The sequence below is a fragment of the Symphalangus syndactylus genome, chromosome 7, assembly GCF_028878055.3.
Source record: "Symphalangus syndactylus isolate Jambi chromosome 7, NHGRI_mSymSyn1-v2.1_pri, whole genome shotgun sequence".
NCBI lineage: Eukaryota > Metazoa > Chordata > Mammalia > Primates > Hylobatidae > Symphalangus > Symphalangus syndactylus.
This window is the reverse complement of record NC_072429.2, coordinates 32,422,906-32,440,137: the sequence shown is the minus strand read 5'-3', so window position 1 is coordinate 32,440,137 and position 17,232 is coordinate 32,422,906. Positions and strand designations below refer to the sequence as shown.

General features: G+C 46.8%; 1 protein-coding gene across 3 annotated transcripts; it reads left to right on the top strand.

The window, feature by feature from the left end:
- The first annotated feature begins 1,809 nt into the window (after positions 1-1,809).
- On the top strand, positions 1,810-15,797 carry SAP30L (SAP30 like). 3 transcript variants are annotated; one of them, XM_055285528.2, is made up of 4 exons: positions 1,810-2,618; positions 6,872-6,994; positions 9,194-9,292; positions 10,639-15,797. In XM_055285528.2, exons 1-4 carry the CDS (start codon positions 2,418-2,420, stop codon positions 10,765-10,767), a joined length of 552 nt encoding a protein of 183 aa, XP_055141503.1. In that variant the 5' UTR covers positions 1,810-2,417; the 3' UTR covers positions 10,768-15,797. The 3 variants fall into 3 exon arrangements, with proteins under 3 accessions (XP_055141503.1, XP_055141505.1, XP_055141504.1); XM_055285530.2 differs by lacking the exon at positions 6,872-6,994 and having other exon boundaries at positions 9,209-9,292; XM_055285529.2 differs by lacking the exon at positions 6,872-6,994.
- The last annotated feature ends 1,435 nt before the right edge of the window (positions 15,798-17,232 follow it).

The window sequence follows — 17,232 nt, the reverse complement described above, 5'->3', positions numbered from 1 at the left end:
GTAAAAACAAAAATAATGCTTATTAAAAAAATGCAAAGGTTAAACAAAAGGGGAAAAATATCAGCCATATTCCTGCTACCCAGAAATAATCACTGTTAGTACTTTGGTGTATTTTTTATACCAATAGTTTTTTTTTTCTTTAAACATAGATGTACAGACATCATATCCTCCATGCAATTTCATATCCTGAATTTTTTTACTTATCATAAAAAAAGCATTTCTCCAACTCCTCATTAGCTCTTTATTTAAGAATTAATGGTGAATTACTCTCTATAGAAAATGTTTACATTGATGTTGAAACTACCTTAAATGCTAACCGCATAATCTCTCTTTCTGAAGATTTTAGGTAGTTTACTTAATCGCTTCCCTTTTGGAACTCTGAGGTTCTATTTTATTTTTCCTATTATAAATAATTCCATAACGAACAACATTGTCTTCATATTATCTCTGGTAGGCCTATTTCCGACGATGGCTGTCCCACGTGTGAAATTACCAGTTCAGATGCTACAAATGCGTTTATGGCCACTGAGCAAAACTTAAGATCACCAAGCATCTGCTTCTAAACATGGAAACTGGTAGCTTTCCCTTTTACAACACGACACAAACCCGAAGCTCCTTCTATGCCCTCAAGTGTTAACTTGCTTACCTATCACCCACACATCCTCCGCTCTTCCCTGCCCATAAAACGCTGTCCAGCCCTACATGACTACACGACCCTGGGCTGGTCCCATCGCCCTTTGGACCTCATCAGTCCCCATGCTGCCTAGCTGGAGGGTGGCATGACTGAAGTGCTGGACCAGAGCATACCCTACGGCCCTTTCTGGAGGGGAGGTGGTGCCCTGGGCGCCGAAACCAAGCGCAGGGTCTTGACAGGGCGCAGTCGCTTCGCCAGTAGACCCGGGGGCTCAAAGCAATAGAACTACAGCTTGGAGCTCCAGGGAGATCCCAAGACACCGCAGCCCTTCCCCATCTAGATCCCGAGATTGGCCCCTGGCCCCCACTCCCAGCCTTCACTTCATCTCCCCTGAAGCCCTTCCTCTTGCCCGCGGCTCACCTAGTCCACCCTCCAGACCTCATTCGGACTTCCCATTCTTCCCAGTGGAGGGGTCGCCCAAACCCCTCGGGGTCTCCTTTCCCCCTCTCCTTTTCTTTCCGCGCCGTCCAAGCCAGTCCCACTCTCCACACTCTGGAAGTTATCGGCCACCCCCAATATTGCAACTACCTTGCAAGATCCCCCCCATCACCTCCTCCGCATGTCTTTCCACGTATCTGTATGGGGTTGTCCCTCTGTCTTTCCCGCCATGACTGGCTTTCCGTCCTATTTCACCCACCTTTCCTCCCATGGATCCGCGAGTCCTCTGGCCCTGACCCTTTCATTTTATTAGTCCGCCCCTCTCCTGACAGCACCTCTATCTTCTTTAGGTCCCCTCATATGCCGCTCCTCCCAAGTCTGTCCCTCAGCGTCCCCCTCCGCGTCTTTACTGTCTGTCCCCGAATGTGTTGCTCTGTTCCTGGAGTCTGGCCCTCGGTCCAGCCAGGCCGCTGCTCACCATCTCTCCTCGGGGCCGGAGAGTCTGCGGCCCGGTTCCCAGTTCTCGCTGGGGTAACTCTTTCCTCTTCCACTTTCTCTAGTTTGAACCCATCCCAGCAGAGTCCAGGAAGTAGCCTGGCGCCGAAGACTGGCGGTGGTGACGCCCAATGGGACGCGCCAGCGGCGGCGGCAGCCCCGCCCAGGGAGCAAATGAGACCAATGGTCGCCTGAAGGCGGGACTTCCGCTGTCCCGCGGAGGGCGGGGGGAGCGAACTGTTGTGGTGCGGCGCGTTCGGCGGGCGGCGGCCAGGCGGCCCAGGGGCTGCCGCGGGACTCGGGGCGCAGCCGAGTGGCTGCAGAGGTGGAGTGGGCCGAACGAGCCGCGGGGCCTGGGTGCCGCGGGTTCGAGGCCGGGCCCCGCGCGAGGAGGCCGCGCCACCCCGGGGGAGCTGCCCGGCAGCGAGTTTGCCCCACAGCCGAAAGAAGGCGGGAGCCGGCGGGGGCCTTCGAAACCCCCTGGCAACCCGGGCCCGGAATCCTTGGGGAGCGGCTGTTTCCTGGGACGCCCTCCCGGACACCCCCGCTGCAGGGTTACGGTTCTGGGCCCCCGGCAGAAGGCTCCTCCGGGTGACCCCCGGCGGGGCCCTGCGAGCCGCGGGAGCCGACCCCGGGGCCTCGAGCCGGGAGGAAGGGGGCTTCCGGAGGCGGAGGGCCGGGGGCCGAGGGAGCCGGGCCTCTCGGACGCGGGGCAGGGCAGCGCCCGGGCTGGAGACGGACTCTGGGACCCTCGGCTGCGGGGGTCTCAGCGACCTGCCCCGCGGCAAGCGCGGCCGCGGAGTGGCCTACCGGGGACCCTCCCCCAGAGGGACCGGCCCGGGGCGGGGAGATGAACGGCTTCAGCACGGAGGAGGACAGCCGCGAAGGGCCCCCCGCCGCCCCAGCCGCCGCCGCCCCGGGCTACGGCCAGAGCTGCTGCCTCATCGAGGACGGCGAGCGCTGCGTCCGGCCCGCGGGCAACGCCTCCTTCAGCAAGAGGGTCCAGAAGAGCATCTCGCAGAAGAAACTCAAGCTGGACATCGACAAGAGCGTGAGTCCGCCCCCGCTCGCGTCTGGGCCCCGGCGGCCCCAGCGCTCCGTCCGCTGCGCCGGGGTCCAGTCGGGACTCCCCGGGCACTCCCCGCCGTGGGCCTCGCCGCCCCGGCTCTGCAGAACTGAGTTGGACTCGGCATTTCAAAGGCCGCTCCAGCGCTGACATGCTCTGACTGTGATTCTACCCAGATCCGGGAGGATGGGGGCGGGGGCTTCAGGACTCCTGCTGCCTGGGAGGATTGGACAGCAGTTTCCAACTTGTTTTGTTGGTTTAGACTTTAGAGCAGGGAGAGGTGGGTTAATTTTGTTGGCTCTTGAAGGAGCAAGAATCGGAGCCGGGGGGTGATGAAGATACCCGTCTCTTTTCCAACTTCTCTCTCCTTCTAGGAACCCTGTTATTCCTTCAGACAGAGAAAGGTGGCAGTTACTTCCCTGGCTCCCGCAGCCTCGGTATCTGCAGAGTGTCACCGAGCTAGCTGCTTCGCAGGCAGCTGTGGGAATGGGTTTTTCTAGGATGTGACAGAAATAAGGCCAAGGGCAGGTCTTGGGAAATGGCTCTTGCAGTCGATGTGGCTGGAGGGGGAAGAAAAATCAATTTTCTTAGTGGTAGTTTCTTTTGAAATAAGGGGGTAGGTATTTAAATTTAAATCGGATTGCCCTGCTCTTTGTGGCTTATTATAGGAAACTTCTCCTGTGTGACTTCACCACTTCTAGTTAACAATTCTGAAACTGTGCCTATTGTCAACCAATTAAGAACTTTTTAGTTTGACATCTGTTGCTGCAAGCCCTAAGTGATTGCTTCACGATTAGGAATTGGAAATGAGTTAAGGGGATATTTAATATTCAGGTAGACTAGCTAAGAGCTTAGGTGGTTAACATCCATTCTCTTTTAGAATCAGAATTTCTCCACAGTTGGGGGAAATCAGAGACTGCTTGTTAAACTGAAAGGGAGTGCACGTTTCCTCTCTGATTTTAGGGTTGAGACAGGCCCAGAGATAGGAAGTGAGGGTGTCAGATACAGCACTTAAGAGGCTGGTTAATTTCTTAAACATATTATCTAATTTACTTCCAAGCCCTATACATAAGTCTTCATTAAGTCTCTAATAAAAAATCTCCCCTGTCCTTTCTTTTTCTTTTCTTTTTTTTTTTTTTGAGACGGAGTCTCACTCTGTCGCCCAGGCTGGAGTGCAGTGGCAAGATCTCGGCTCACTGCAACCTCCGCCTCCCGGGTTGAAGCGATTCTCCTGCCTCAGCCTCCTGAATAACTGGGATTACAGGCGTTTGCCGCCATGCCTGGCTAATTTTTATATTTTTAGTAGAGATGGGGTTTCACCATGTTGGACAGGCTGGTCTTGAACTCCTGACCTCAAATGATCCACCTGCCTAGGCCTCCCAAAGTTGTGGGATCACAGGCGTGAGCCGCTGCGTCCAGCCCCCTGTCCTTTCTTTCAGACTCTTCCCTCCTACCCCCATTTTAAGTTAATCATTATGATACAGTTGCAGCTCTTGCATGGACAGGTGTTATTTTTAAGTGGTTGGGAGAGTTAATGGCTTTCTTACTACAAATCTCTATCAATGAATGCATGAATGGAAATTATCTGAGAACAAACAAGGGGCTAGACACCAAGGTGATCCCTTGTTAGGTCACATGTTGAGGTGAAATGCTTATGGCAATGAATTCATCCGCTTAGAAACACTGCCTACCTTCCGTGTAGGTTGTTAAAAGCTGCTTTACTTGAGCAGCTTATAATAATAATTTTCAGTCCTTAAAAGATAGAATCTTCCAGTCCTTTTAGATCACTGGATGCGTTCCCATCTGAATGATTTTGCTGCTGCAACTGGGACTCCCTTTGTTTACCCATTGACTCTACTGGAAAACCTGTGTTGAGCTATGCTGATCATTTCACACACACTGTCTAGAAGAAGGACAGCCTGAGCCTAGCATTAGTGTTCCCAAAAGGTAATACTTCTGAGGGAGTAAGGTTTCCAGGCGGAATCACTCAAAATTTGTTTTAAGGTGGTATTGTGGAGTCATTATTTCTGAAAGGGATTCTATTTCTTTCTCACAGGCTTGGGCAGAAATTCAATTCCAAGTAACTGCTGTGTTACAAGAATTTTTAGCTATTGCAGAAAGTGAAGGAAAAAAAAAAAACTAGAGACTTTGCTACCACCCTCCTGCCCCAACCCCACTCCCAAAGGCCACTGAGCTCTGAAATTTCTGAAAACCAGTATGTACTTGAAAATGGTTAAGGAGAAAATGATTATTTATCTTGTAAGAGAGTCTAGCAGAGAACTTTTTTAAATAACACCAAAAATTCAACTCAGGCTGTTTAACTCATTTTATATAGACTTTGGCAGTGTTCTGTGATCTATTAAAATACTAATATACCTCCAGTTGACATATTTCTGCTTTTGTTTTTCTGGAGAAAAGTGGAAGTTGAGAATAGTATAAAGGAAAATGCTAGAGTAGGAAAAGACATGTACTGGGTGGGGGCAGAAGGCCTGGGTGACCTTGGCCAGGTCATTTCCTCATTCTGGATGGCTTCATTTTACCCATCTAGAAAACGGGATTGGGGTCAGTGGGATTGCACTAGTGATTGCTAAGTTCTCTTACAGCTAGGATTCCGTTATTCTATTGTCCTGATCTGAAATCTCCCAGCCAAAGCTTTAGGAAGCCACCTATTCTCCCTGTTCTCCTATGAAGTTTGTTACTGTGAACTTGAAGAGCAGTTGATCTGAGTGGACTCGCCAGTCTAGCTAACATGGAGGGCTAGCTTCCTCTCAGGGATGCAGGGTGTGCTTTGTTGTGCTTTCCTCCTGGAGAAAAGCATGTCCGGTAGTATATACATCAGCTAGGTGGGATTCTTTGGGACAGTGGCATGTGCTGTGTTCGAAAGTCCTTTGACAGAGTTGAATCTGACAAAGCTATCCCAATTTGTAACCATGTAAGTGGTGGCTTTCATTAGCCTAAGCCACTTTTAGATATAGGAGACTCCCTATATTGGTACCTCAACATTTTTCGAGTACCTCCTGTCTGTAAGACACCATCACAGTATAAACTTAAAAGTACTCATGACTCACTAATCCAGCCACATGAAAGTGATCATTCATCTGAATAAATAGTTTTCATTATTTTCTCCATGAAAAGGTCTGAATTAATTGATGCAGATTTCCTGCCAGCTTACTTTTATCTTTAAGGATTTAAGGAATAAACTCAAATTCAGAAGTCTCTGCAGAACATTTGTGCAACAGCTGTTTCAGTATCAACAACCCCAAGTCGTTTGCTGGGCATTCAGTTTCTGTAAGGTTTTTCAGTGGTTCCTCCAGCCAGCCATCGAGGATTCTTCATGCCTTAGCTGTTGCTGCCACCTTCACTTACCAGTGTGCCTCCAGCCTGTATTAGAAAATCTGTAGTATCCACCTTCTTGTATGTGGTTCTACCTTGTAAGAACTTCCGCATCTTTTTCCACTTTTCTTTGTGGATCAGATGTGAGATAATGCAAGAATTATAAATTGACACATAGAAACAAAGTTTTTCAAAGAGTTATTATCCTACAATAGTAGCTATTGTAAGTGTAAAAATAGAGTGTCCCAAATACCATTGCCACAGTCCCTTGTGTCCTGCTTTCCTCCTCCCCAGGACAGTGCATTCCAGTCCACTATAAGTTCATGACTCCTACAGGTCTTCTAAAAATGTCACATCACTCCCTGCTTCCTTGAGGGACTCTGTCTTGTCGGAAGGAAAGTCTAAGCTGTTCTCATGCCCACCCCCCTGATGCCTCACTTTTTCATTATGCTTCTACATGGGCAGCCATCATCACCCAACTGACAGTGTACCCTGGGCCTCCTCACTCACTCTTTGTGTCATCCTCCATTGGAAACTCTAAAGTCTTGGCACTCCTACCCATCAGGAATGCTTCCTGTCTGCCTAAAGTCCTCCCTTTTAGTCAGGGCCCTTCACCCTGAGCATCTCTGTTGCAGGGATCTCTTCCTTTGCTGAATCTGTACCATTTACTGTCTTCACCATTCACTGGTGGTTTGGTGTATGATATGCCGCCAAGTGTGATGTTAGTGTTCTCTTTGTGTTCTTCTGCAACTCAGTAGTGAGCTTCTGGGAATGATGGCCTACATCTTGGCTTCCATCTATCTCTCCAATGCCCTGCAATGGAAGGAAACCCCGCAATTTGACAGATACCTATTGCTGTCTCCAAGGAATTGGCCAACTCTGACTTTGATTTTTCTCTCCATCAGGTAAGGCACCTATATATCTGTGATTTTCACAAAAATTTCATCCAGAGTGTCCGAAATAAAAGGAAGAGGAAGACAAGTGACGATGGCGGAGATTCTCCCGAGCACGACACTGACATTCCTGAGGTAAAGGTCAAAGAAATCAGTTGCGAAAGCTGGAAGAATGGATTCTAATCTGATCCTCACCTCTGGCCTGGTCTGCTTTTTGTGTTAAGAAGTAATTTTAGTCCCTTTGTTTTGCTGTGGATTATTTGAAAAGTGAATTATAGTAATACGGAATCTGAGAGCTAAAAGCTTGGACACCCACTGGTCAGACTGCCCCATCATTTTACAGACAGGCACAGAGAGCCGAAGTCATGTATATAGTTTGGAGGCTCTAGTCTAGGGCCCTTTCCAGTAGACCACGCTGCTTTTCTGCAAGACGCCCTTGACGAATGCGTAAATACAACCACAGTGTCACTTTTTTTTAAACCTTGTTTATGCCTTTAGAGAGCGTGTGATGGTTTGGGAGAAGTCTCTTCCCCAAAAAATGAAGGTGTAAGTCATCAGTTCCTACCAGCTCTGATTTTCTCTCACTGATTTCTTGACACCTAGTCCAGGCTGTTCCTAAGGATCCATTTCAAAGTTGACTAAACTGGACCTGGTTTTTTCAACTCTAGCACTGTTGACATTTGGGGTCAGCTAATTTTTGTTGTGGGGACTGTCCTCTGCATTGTAGGATATTTATCAGCATGCCTCAGCAGCATCCTCTCATGAGATTCTACCCATCACCGCCCTGAGTCATGACAAACAAAAAGTGTCTCCAGACATTGTCATACCTCCTTTACAAGACAAAATCGTCCTGTGTTGAACCACTGCGCTAGACCATGAGACCTAGGCTGCTCAAACTGGAAGGCTGCCTTCCCTTCAGGTGCCCATGTCTATTAAGTGAGGCTTCAGGAAGGAATATTGGATTTTCTTTCTACTAAATTGTTTTCACTCAAGACTCAGCAAGAGAAGAACCGTTTATATTGTACATTGAATATTTGACACATGAATATTTCATAAGGCAACCGCCTGTTAGCACTCAGAGTGAAAATGACTGTGTAGGAATAGAAAGAGTAGGCGGGCCTTTGTCTGCAGATGTGGAGGAAACCGTTGAAAATTTGGCCCTTTCCCTCTGCCCCTCCCTGTGTCCCCTTTTCCAATGTTGGTTTACAGAATCTTGCTGTTGCCTTTAACATTATTGTTATTTTATAAAGAAATGGACGTATTCGATTTCTAAGTGGTTTTCACCAAAAAAAAAAAAAAAAAAAAAGGTTTTGAGGAATGTTTTGAAAAAGAATGAAGGACTTTGGCCCCTCATATTGATCATTCATTTTGTTTTTAAGTGCTCTCCACCTGCCTGAAGCAAGAACAGCTCTTTTAGAGGCAGGTAAAGGCAGCCCAACTTTCTGGGCCTTCAATTTTTCATGACTATGCAGCTTTCCTCTCTTCCTTTGTTAGAAACAAAAATGGGGGGTCCCTTCCCCTCTGTTATCCAGTCATCTGCAAAGACCCCAACCCTAACCTGCTGGTTTGCACATTCACTACAATAACTTTTGAACTTTCTGTGGAGGGAGGTTAAGGATTCTAATACCAGAAGGCTGGGCCTAGGAAAGAGCTATTGGAGGATAACAGTTCTTCCCACTGCCCTCCTTTGTGCCCCTCTATCTGGTCGCCGCCTCGTTCTGACCTGTCTTCCTCCAGGATGTCTCTGGTTTTTGCCTTTGCTCTCCATCTTTGGTGCCCCTTCTAGCATCACGGCCACTCCAAAGCTCAACCTCTTCATCTCACTCTGATTGTTGCTATAGCATCTCCCTCCGTATCCCCCCATCAGTCTTCCCAACAACCACCACCAGACCCATCCTGCGCCATCACCCTCCACCCTCTGTGATAGCTCTGTTTTTCTAGATGTGCTACCATCCATTCTCACCTTTTAAACCCATCACAGTTGCCTGTGACCCCCTTGCCCATCTGTGCCTCTCTCAGCTTTCTGTGCTCTGATCTTTTCCCCTATTCCCTACCCTGTTTCTCGGTGCCTGATCAGACCCTGTTCCTCCTTAGCTTAAGCTTTACCTTTTCCACCAGTTTTGTGAGATCAGCCCACCCCAGCCAGAACAGTTTTTCTACTGTTATTTTTGCCCTCCCAGCCAGTTACTAGTCGTCAGTGGACCATTTCTAAGACCTCTTTTGAAGCCCTCCCATCCTCACCCCTACCTTAGTGTAGTGCTAGGCACATAGTGGGCTCTTGGTGAGTCCTGGTTGGTCAGGTGATGGATAACATTTTTCTCCTCTTCTCCCTAGGTTGATCTGTTCCAGCTGCAAGTGAACACCCTACGACGTTATAAACGACACTACAAGTTGCAGACCAGACCAGGCTTCAATAAGGCCCAGTTAGCAGAAGTAGGTAGACAAAATTGCCCTCTAAAGAGAGCCAGCATTGTGCTGCTTCTGATGGTTACCCTGATTCTCCCTTACCTTGTGTGTCTGCTAATTGTAATCTCCTCCAAAGTTCTGGAAGCAACTCTGTATTCCTCTTTGGCACAATTTAGAACCCCATAGCTTTAGACCTGCAAAGGCCTCAGTTCCAGAAAAGAAACCATGGCACAGAAAGAGGAAAGGATTTGCTTAAAATCACACAGCAAGTTAATAGCAGAATTGAGCCTCGGAGCTCATGACTCCAGATTCTAAGTCCTGAGTGTTCATTTGTTTGAATCTTTTTTGCAAGATTCTTTTTTTTTGGAGACAGGGTTTTGCCTTATCACCCAGGCTGGAGTGCAGTGGCTCAGTCTGGGCTCACTGCAGCCCCAACCTACCAGCTTCAAGTGTTCCTTCCCCCCTCAGCCTCCAGAGTAGCTAGGCCTCACTATGTTGCTCAAGTGATTCTCTTTGGCTCAAGCGATCCTTCCACCTCAGCCTCCCAAAGTGCTGGGATTACAGGCGTGAGCCACTGTGCCTGGTTTAGCAAGATGCTTTATAGATATGATCATTTTGTGTGTCAGATTAATCATTTCAAAACCTTCCTGATGTTCTACAGGCATGAGCCACCATGCCCAGCCTACCACAATTTTTATTTGAGACAAGGTCTCGCTCTGTCTCCTAGGCTGGAGTGCGGTAGTGCAGTCACTGCTCACTGCAGCTTCAACCTCCTGGGCTCAAGTGATCCTCCCACCTCAGCCTCACCTCCTGTGGTAGCTGGGACCACAGGTGCATGCTACGACACCTGGCTAATTTTTTGGTAGAGATGAGGTCTCCACTGTGTTGCCTAGGCTGGTCTCGAACTCCTGGCCTCAACTAGTCCTCCCGCCTTAACTTCCCAAAGCATTGGGATTATAGGTGTGAGCCACCGTGCCTGCCCCACAATTTTTTAAAGACATATTTCTTCCCACTTTCAAGGCCTGAGAGGTTTGGTAGCAGCTGGCCAAACCAGAGCAGTCCCAGTCTCTCCTGCATGAGTATGACTGTGAAATCATGCCATGACAGGTGGTTGGCTGCCACTGAAATAGAACTGCACCTTGGAAGAGTTGTAGTTAAAAAGCCACTTTTGGGTCCTGGAAATTAAACCACCTACACCCCTGGGGAGGAAGGGCAAAGGGCATTCTGAGTTCCGCACACGGCAGGAAGTTCTTCGGCATTTGTCATTCCCACCACAGCATGCAAACAACTCCGTTCCCTTCTTTGTACAATGTAGAATTTGCGGTGTGATTTATGCATGGTTTAAGGAACTTTGGTATTTTCCCCCCGCATAGACTGTGAGTCGACACTTCAGGAACATACCTGTGAATGAAAAAGAGACCCTTGCCTACTTCATCTACATGGTGAAGAGTAACAAGAGTAGACTGGACCAGAAATCGGAGGGTGGCAAGCAGCTTGAGTGAGGATGAAGCACATCCTTAAAGGAATGAAGTGTAATGCTTGATGCACAGGTGATATCTGCTACATTTAAGCCCATAAAGACTGTTAAATATTATTGTAAATAAAAAAGTTTGAATGATGAATACTGTAAATCTTTTTGGTCAGGAGGATTATATTCTCATGATTCAGCATGTGTATAGAAAGACTTTTAAGATAACTCTGGACTAAAAAAATCAGGATCATTAAAAGAATTAAAAACTATGTATTTCAGCATTCAACAAAGCATTAAATCAATTCTACTGGAAATGTGGGATAAGAAATATTTTGGTAATCACTTTATCCACCAGGCTGCCACGTGTGAGCTGTAGCTTGGAATAGCAGCAAGGTGCAATTGACCGTGGAAGTGCATGAGCAGACCCACATGTGGACTTGCATGCTGCCCGCTGGCAACATAGATATCCCGCCCGCTTTGTTGCAAGCTTTGTCATTTATCAGCAGATCAGTTTGACACTGGTCCCCCTCACTCACCCTGTGCCTTGTACACAGTAGGCACTCAACCAGTAGGTATTGGCTAATTGAGCTGTCACTAATAGTGCCAGCCTTGTAACATCTGCTTCACACCACTCATTACTGAGACCTCTGCCATTTCTGTTGCTCACCATTTAACTGCGAGAATGTGGAGGAAATCCTGATGCACCAACAAGGAAGTTTCTGATCAGATAAGGATTTCAGGACAGTTGCACATGCAAAACTATTCATTGAGGTTCCAGAAACACTGATATAGAGACCCTCACAGAAGATACGGTCCCTTATGCACCCCACTATTCTTCACTCTTTGGGGTGCAGTTAGATATTATGACTTCAGCCAAGCTTCTTGGTAATAAATGCATTGACACACTGACATATTTAGTAGTTTGGGGCAAGTGTTTTTAGAAGTTTTCATCCTAAGTTCACAACCACCATGCAAGCTGCCAGGGGCCATGTGATTCCTGCCCAGAGGTCCAGCTTAGGATTGAAAGTCTGGCTGGCCTTGACTCCCTGGGCTGTGGTCATCAGCAAATCATGAGTTTGGGCAACAAAGGTCAATTCCATCTGATGCTCATTTTTGTGAACAATTTGCCTCCCTCTTAGGGAGAAAGATTGCTAAAATAATTTTTGAAAATTACCTAATTTTTTTTGTTGTTCAAAACATTGAACTCCTCAGTCTAATTATATCAGAGCCAAAGTATCCTGTGAAAACAAAGCTTTATATCCAAAAATATGCTTTTGCAAAATTCTTTAATCTGTGTAATGGAGAGCAGAGGGTATGGGGTAGGAGGGTGGGAGTAAGAAGAAAAGGATTTGGATTCTAATTTATGACCATCGTGACATATGGTCAAAGGTGTCATTTTCCTACTCAGTTTCAATTCTGAGTTATTTCTTAAGCCTTAAATAATAAGAACAATGGACAGCCTGGCCTGGCAGAGAGTTTCACAGATGGCTTAATCTGAGCACCATCACAGAGAAGTCAGGACTAAACCCCCTACTGAGCAGGGTGGTGGAGTGTCCAAAGGTCTCAGTTCTGTGGAGCAGAGTACCACGCTTTCTGTGGAATGGGGACAGGGTCACCACGCTCACTAAAATGCAGTATGTTCCATTGCAGCAAAGCTTTTGCCTGTGTTCAAAATGCATGTCTAGCAGATTGCAGCCTTTTAAATTAAATATGTATAAATGGTTGTACATAGAATATACTCTGGACTGTGAGGACATCCTATTTTGGTATGCCTCCTGGCTATGGATGGCATGTCCAGTGCTCTGTGAGTGTTTTCAGTCATTCACATTCACTATGTGTTTAGAGATTCTCTCCCTGCTTACAGCTGAAGGATGTTGATACAGGCATCAAGAAGGCTGAGGGGCAGATGGGGCCTGCAGGTTAAGGCATTGTTAACTTGCTCCATGGAAATGTCCATATCTTAATGAGTAAAAAAGTGTGTTTTTCTGATATGTAAACCAGAATTGTGGGCGTGTAGGTCACATCGCTATTTCTTTAGCAGCAAATCTGTTTTCCCAGTTGAGAGAGACAATAGCTTCTGCACAAGAATATATGGTGGTAGGATCCATCTGTTCAAGTGTGTCTGAAAGAATCTTTGTTCCAAAGCGAAACCTGGGGAAACGTTTTACCTTCAGCCAGATGCTGTGTGTGCACTTGGGTCCCTTGTCTTTCCTCTAAGGAGAGGTGCTTGTGGAAAGTAGAGGTTGTGGGCATCTTTTCAACCTTTTCAACCTGACCTTTCAACAGGTCAAGTGAGAGAAAAGACAAAGCTATTTGAACCTATGTTTTTCTTAGGTCCAGAAATCTATTCTTTCATCAAACCACTAAACCACTCACCTTAGCCTCTTCTGCAGTTTCTGATGGCTCTATCTGTGGGCAAGGGACTCCTGCCTGTGAGAAGTGGCCAAGCCCTCCAGAGCAACGGGGTCTGGCTTCAGGGAGCAGTGGGGTGTGGGGAAAGCAGTGTTCATTTTGGCTGTTCCAGTTTTATACCATCCATCAAGGACTCTTGTGCTTCTCTCCACCTGTGACGTAGCAGCATTGCCTTCTTTCCTCTTGGTGCTTCTGGGCAAAACTGGAATTTGAAATCCAGAACTGGCGTTGTCTTCTTAAAGAGTACGGTTCCTGCCTCAGTTCCAGCCTGGTATGGTTCTTTGATATGCCCTGAAGGTTCTCACATGGAAACATCAGTATCCTGCCATTCATGTTGTTTTAAGATGTTTTAAAAACCAATGGACAAACTTCTTGCTTCAAGGAGCAAACTCTTAGGTTGGCAACAGCATAGAAAAAAGATCATAGCTGAATCTCATGAAAGATTAAAAACCAAAGGATTCAAGACCGGTGTTGTAAAATGAAGAGGAATTTTACTTACGTGTTACAGCTGCCAAGTCGTTAGATGTTCCTGTCATAGCTAACTAGTCACTGCTAGCCTTTCAGAGAACAGATAGTAACAATTGTTTGCAGCTGCAGTGTTGCATCTAATTTTGGTGTTTTGGCTCTTTATTTTGTGGGAAGTTTTTTGTTAATATCCTGCAGGGCAACTGCCTGGTGGGAGGGAGGGGATGTAAGAAGGAACTTACTCTGGGGGCCTTGCCTACTGAGGGAGGCTGTTGCCCGGTGTAGATCCCAGAGCAGTTGCTTCATGGAAGTCATCCAAAGGCGCTCTCAGTCATTACAATGACAGGATCTCAAAGTTGGGAAAGGGCTGTTAAGTCATCCAGTCTAGTCTCCACATAGGTGCTGACATTCTACCTGCAACCATCCCACCAAGGGGTTGAGCAGTCTAGACTTAAACACCTCCGAGGACAGAGAACCCACTACCTCGTGGAGAAGCCTGTTCTTTGTAAACCTCTGACTTTTCTATGTTCTCTGTAATTTGCATCTTAGTCTCTGCCCCATGGGGGCCACACGGGACAAGTTATTATTGGCAAAGCACCTAATTGCTGGCACTGTCCCAAAGCATAGCATTTGCCTTTTGGAAAGAAACAATGCTAGGACATGGACACTTTGGTATACCATCCTTACCCCTGAGTATTAGTCCACTCAGTTCCTTGTTGGAGAATGTTGAGAAATCCCTACTGGCTGGCTTGTTCTTGCCAAAGCTTGGGGAGAGGAGAGGGGGATGAGAAGATGTTAGCAGCCTGCTAAACCTCATACAGATGAGGACTCAGTTCTATGCTTGCCCCACAAAAACGGATGCTCACAACATCAGGAAAATGTTCAGCTGGAAGATTTATAATTTCGTTGCTTTGCATGAAGTTTAAAGGTTTCATGGTTGCCCAGGGCTTGTACCTTAGATTCCTGTAAGGACTTCGCACTGTTTCTATTGAGAAAACAAAGCTTCAGGACTTAAGCTCTCAGCGTCAGAGAAGTGCTGTATTTTCAAGGTGGAAAGTCTGTTAAGCTTGCTGTTGTCCAATCATCCGTTTTTAGAGACGGGGAAACTAAAACTCAAAAAGATGTGCCTGAGGTCATATGGCATTCTCAGAACCAACCTCTGGCCCTCTTGACCTGTCTAGCATTCTTTCTTTCTGACTTATAGGATGACTCTAATTCAGTCTAAATCGGCTGCCCTCAGATTCTTGAGAACTTAAAATTGAGGAGAAATTCCCAAGGCCAACCTGGCTCTCAGGGACCAACCTGCACAACTCAAGATTGAGTGAAATGTTTAGGCCAGTTGAGTTTTGCAAAATGAGTGGTAGGGGAAAACAGATGTAGCCTGTTATTTAAAACCAGGGTTCAAAAGCCCCAGTGGAAGATGTAGTATTGTCCTAGCATTTAAATTCTCATGAAATGGGCTTGGTCTGTGATCTCTTGGTCAGACATCTGCCTTCCAGGCGATCTTTTGAGGTTGTATAATTCAGCTGGCCCTGGCTCCTGGTCCCTGTTACTGAGCTGGGCAGTCGAACTGAAGGGCAGACGAGCTCCAGATAATGCCTTGGGAAGCATGGTGCTCTAGGGGTGCCTTTTTATTCCTTTCATTGTATTATAGACTGTTTCCAAGTTTATGGTTAGAAATGGTAAAGTGGGTCTGGTGTTTTGAGGTAGAACCCAGCCTAGGGCAAGATATGAACTGTTGTTGAGGTAGAAATATCTACAGTCAGTTGTTTCATCTAGCTTGCATCTTAAAACACAAACCCTTCCGTTGCTTTCACTTAATACACACATTTGCCAATGACAGAGGGTTATACAGGATCCCTCTTTTACATTTCTATTGTCTGCTACGCTCATCAGAGTATATTTTGGGGTATGAGGTTTTGGGGTTTTTTTTTCCCATTTTGTAACTGCCTTATCGAAAAGTAAGTGCCCTTCCATTCCAGGCCTCCTCATATTGTACTTGTTTCCTGCCAAATCTGGGGGATCATTTGTATTTTAACTTTGTAATCTATGGCTCTGTACTGTTGAAAGGCTCTCAATTCTATGGGGTCTCCTTAGTATGTATGTGACTTTTCATGTTGCAATATCACACAGATGGGATGGCCCGACTTCTGCTCTTAATAAATAATCTGAATGAGTAAGAGACCCTCTGTCTTCCCTTTGAATTTTTGTATAGAATTCAGATACTTTCACTTCCACATTTAGCCCCTGGCAGTGTATTACAGTGATTAATGACAGTGGTCTTTCCTCCCAGCTCCAAATACTAGCACCTACATTCCTAGTGCACACTGAGTTTAGATCCCAGAAGGTTAGGCCCAAGTTCCAGTACTGCTATCCCATTCACTTACCTGGAAAGAGACTGACTGGGTCCAACAGCCTGAGTCTGGAGCTCAACTTCCATGTAGTGTACTGGATGCCCTGGGCAAATAAGAGTTCTCACTCTGGATCTTCAGTTCTCCATCTAAATAAACTGGATGGAGGATTGATTGCACATTGAAATACCTGCAGAGAGTGAGCTGCAAACTGGGAAACTCAGGTCCCTTCTAAGGGCAGCCACTACTCAGCTCCCCGCTACTGTAGCCTTATGGGCACACCAGCCCTGTGTGACCAGGTCTTGCAATTTGACTGGAGAAGCTGGAAATCCAGATCTTCATGTAAACATCCCAATGTTTAAATGTCTCAAAGACATTTTTAACAGCGTGTGACCTGGAGTTTCTTCACCTACAATAGAGTCTTACTATTTAAAGTTGGTCCATCATCTGGGCACTTGTTGGAAATGCAGAATCTCCCAGCCCCTCCTGCTGGCCGTCTACTGAATCAGAATCTGCATAGTAGCAAATTCCCTAGGGATACTACAGCTTGAGAAGCTAGGGCAATATGACTGCACGTTACTGGTGGAGGTCCCCAAGGCTACCGGATGACGCCTCTCGCCTGTCCTCACAGTGCTAGAGAAGAGAAAGGCAAGCCTCAAGTTCAGGTCTCCCACTTCAAACCTGTCTCTAATGCCACTTTACCACAGGTTTGTCCTCAGCAGAATGAAAAGGGAGAAGTGCAGTAAATATTTGTCTTTATCATATTAGTTACATAGAAGTAATACATCTTAGCTCTAAAATTTTAAGCCTTACAGAAATTTTAAAAGTGCAGATCCTCCCCTTCCCACATCCTTCTCCTCTCCCATTCCACTCCCCTGTAAGGAGTGGGGAGGGTGGCTTTTCATGAGATATTTGAGAGGACAGGGAGTCCTGGCTCTCACCAAGGAGCTCACAGAATTAGTGATGGATTGTTGCTGAAGGACACCATCATTTACAGGGTCCCTGACTTGCTTTAGAAAGCAAAGGAAGTTCCAGTTTTCATACCGTGTTTCTTAGCATAAGTAGTTGCCTCCCCTCCTCTGCCATCCTCCCATTCTTTTTTTTTTTTTTTTTTTTTTAGATGGAGTCTCACTTTTTGGCCCAGGCTGGAGTGCAGTGGCGCGATCTCGGCTCACTGCAAGCTCCGCCTCCTGGGTTCATGCCATTCTCCTGCCTCAGCGTCCAGAGTGGGTGGGACTACGGGTGCCTGCCACTGCTAATTTTTTGTA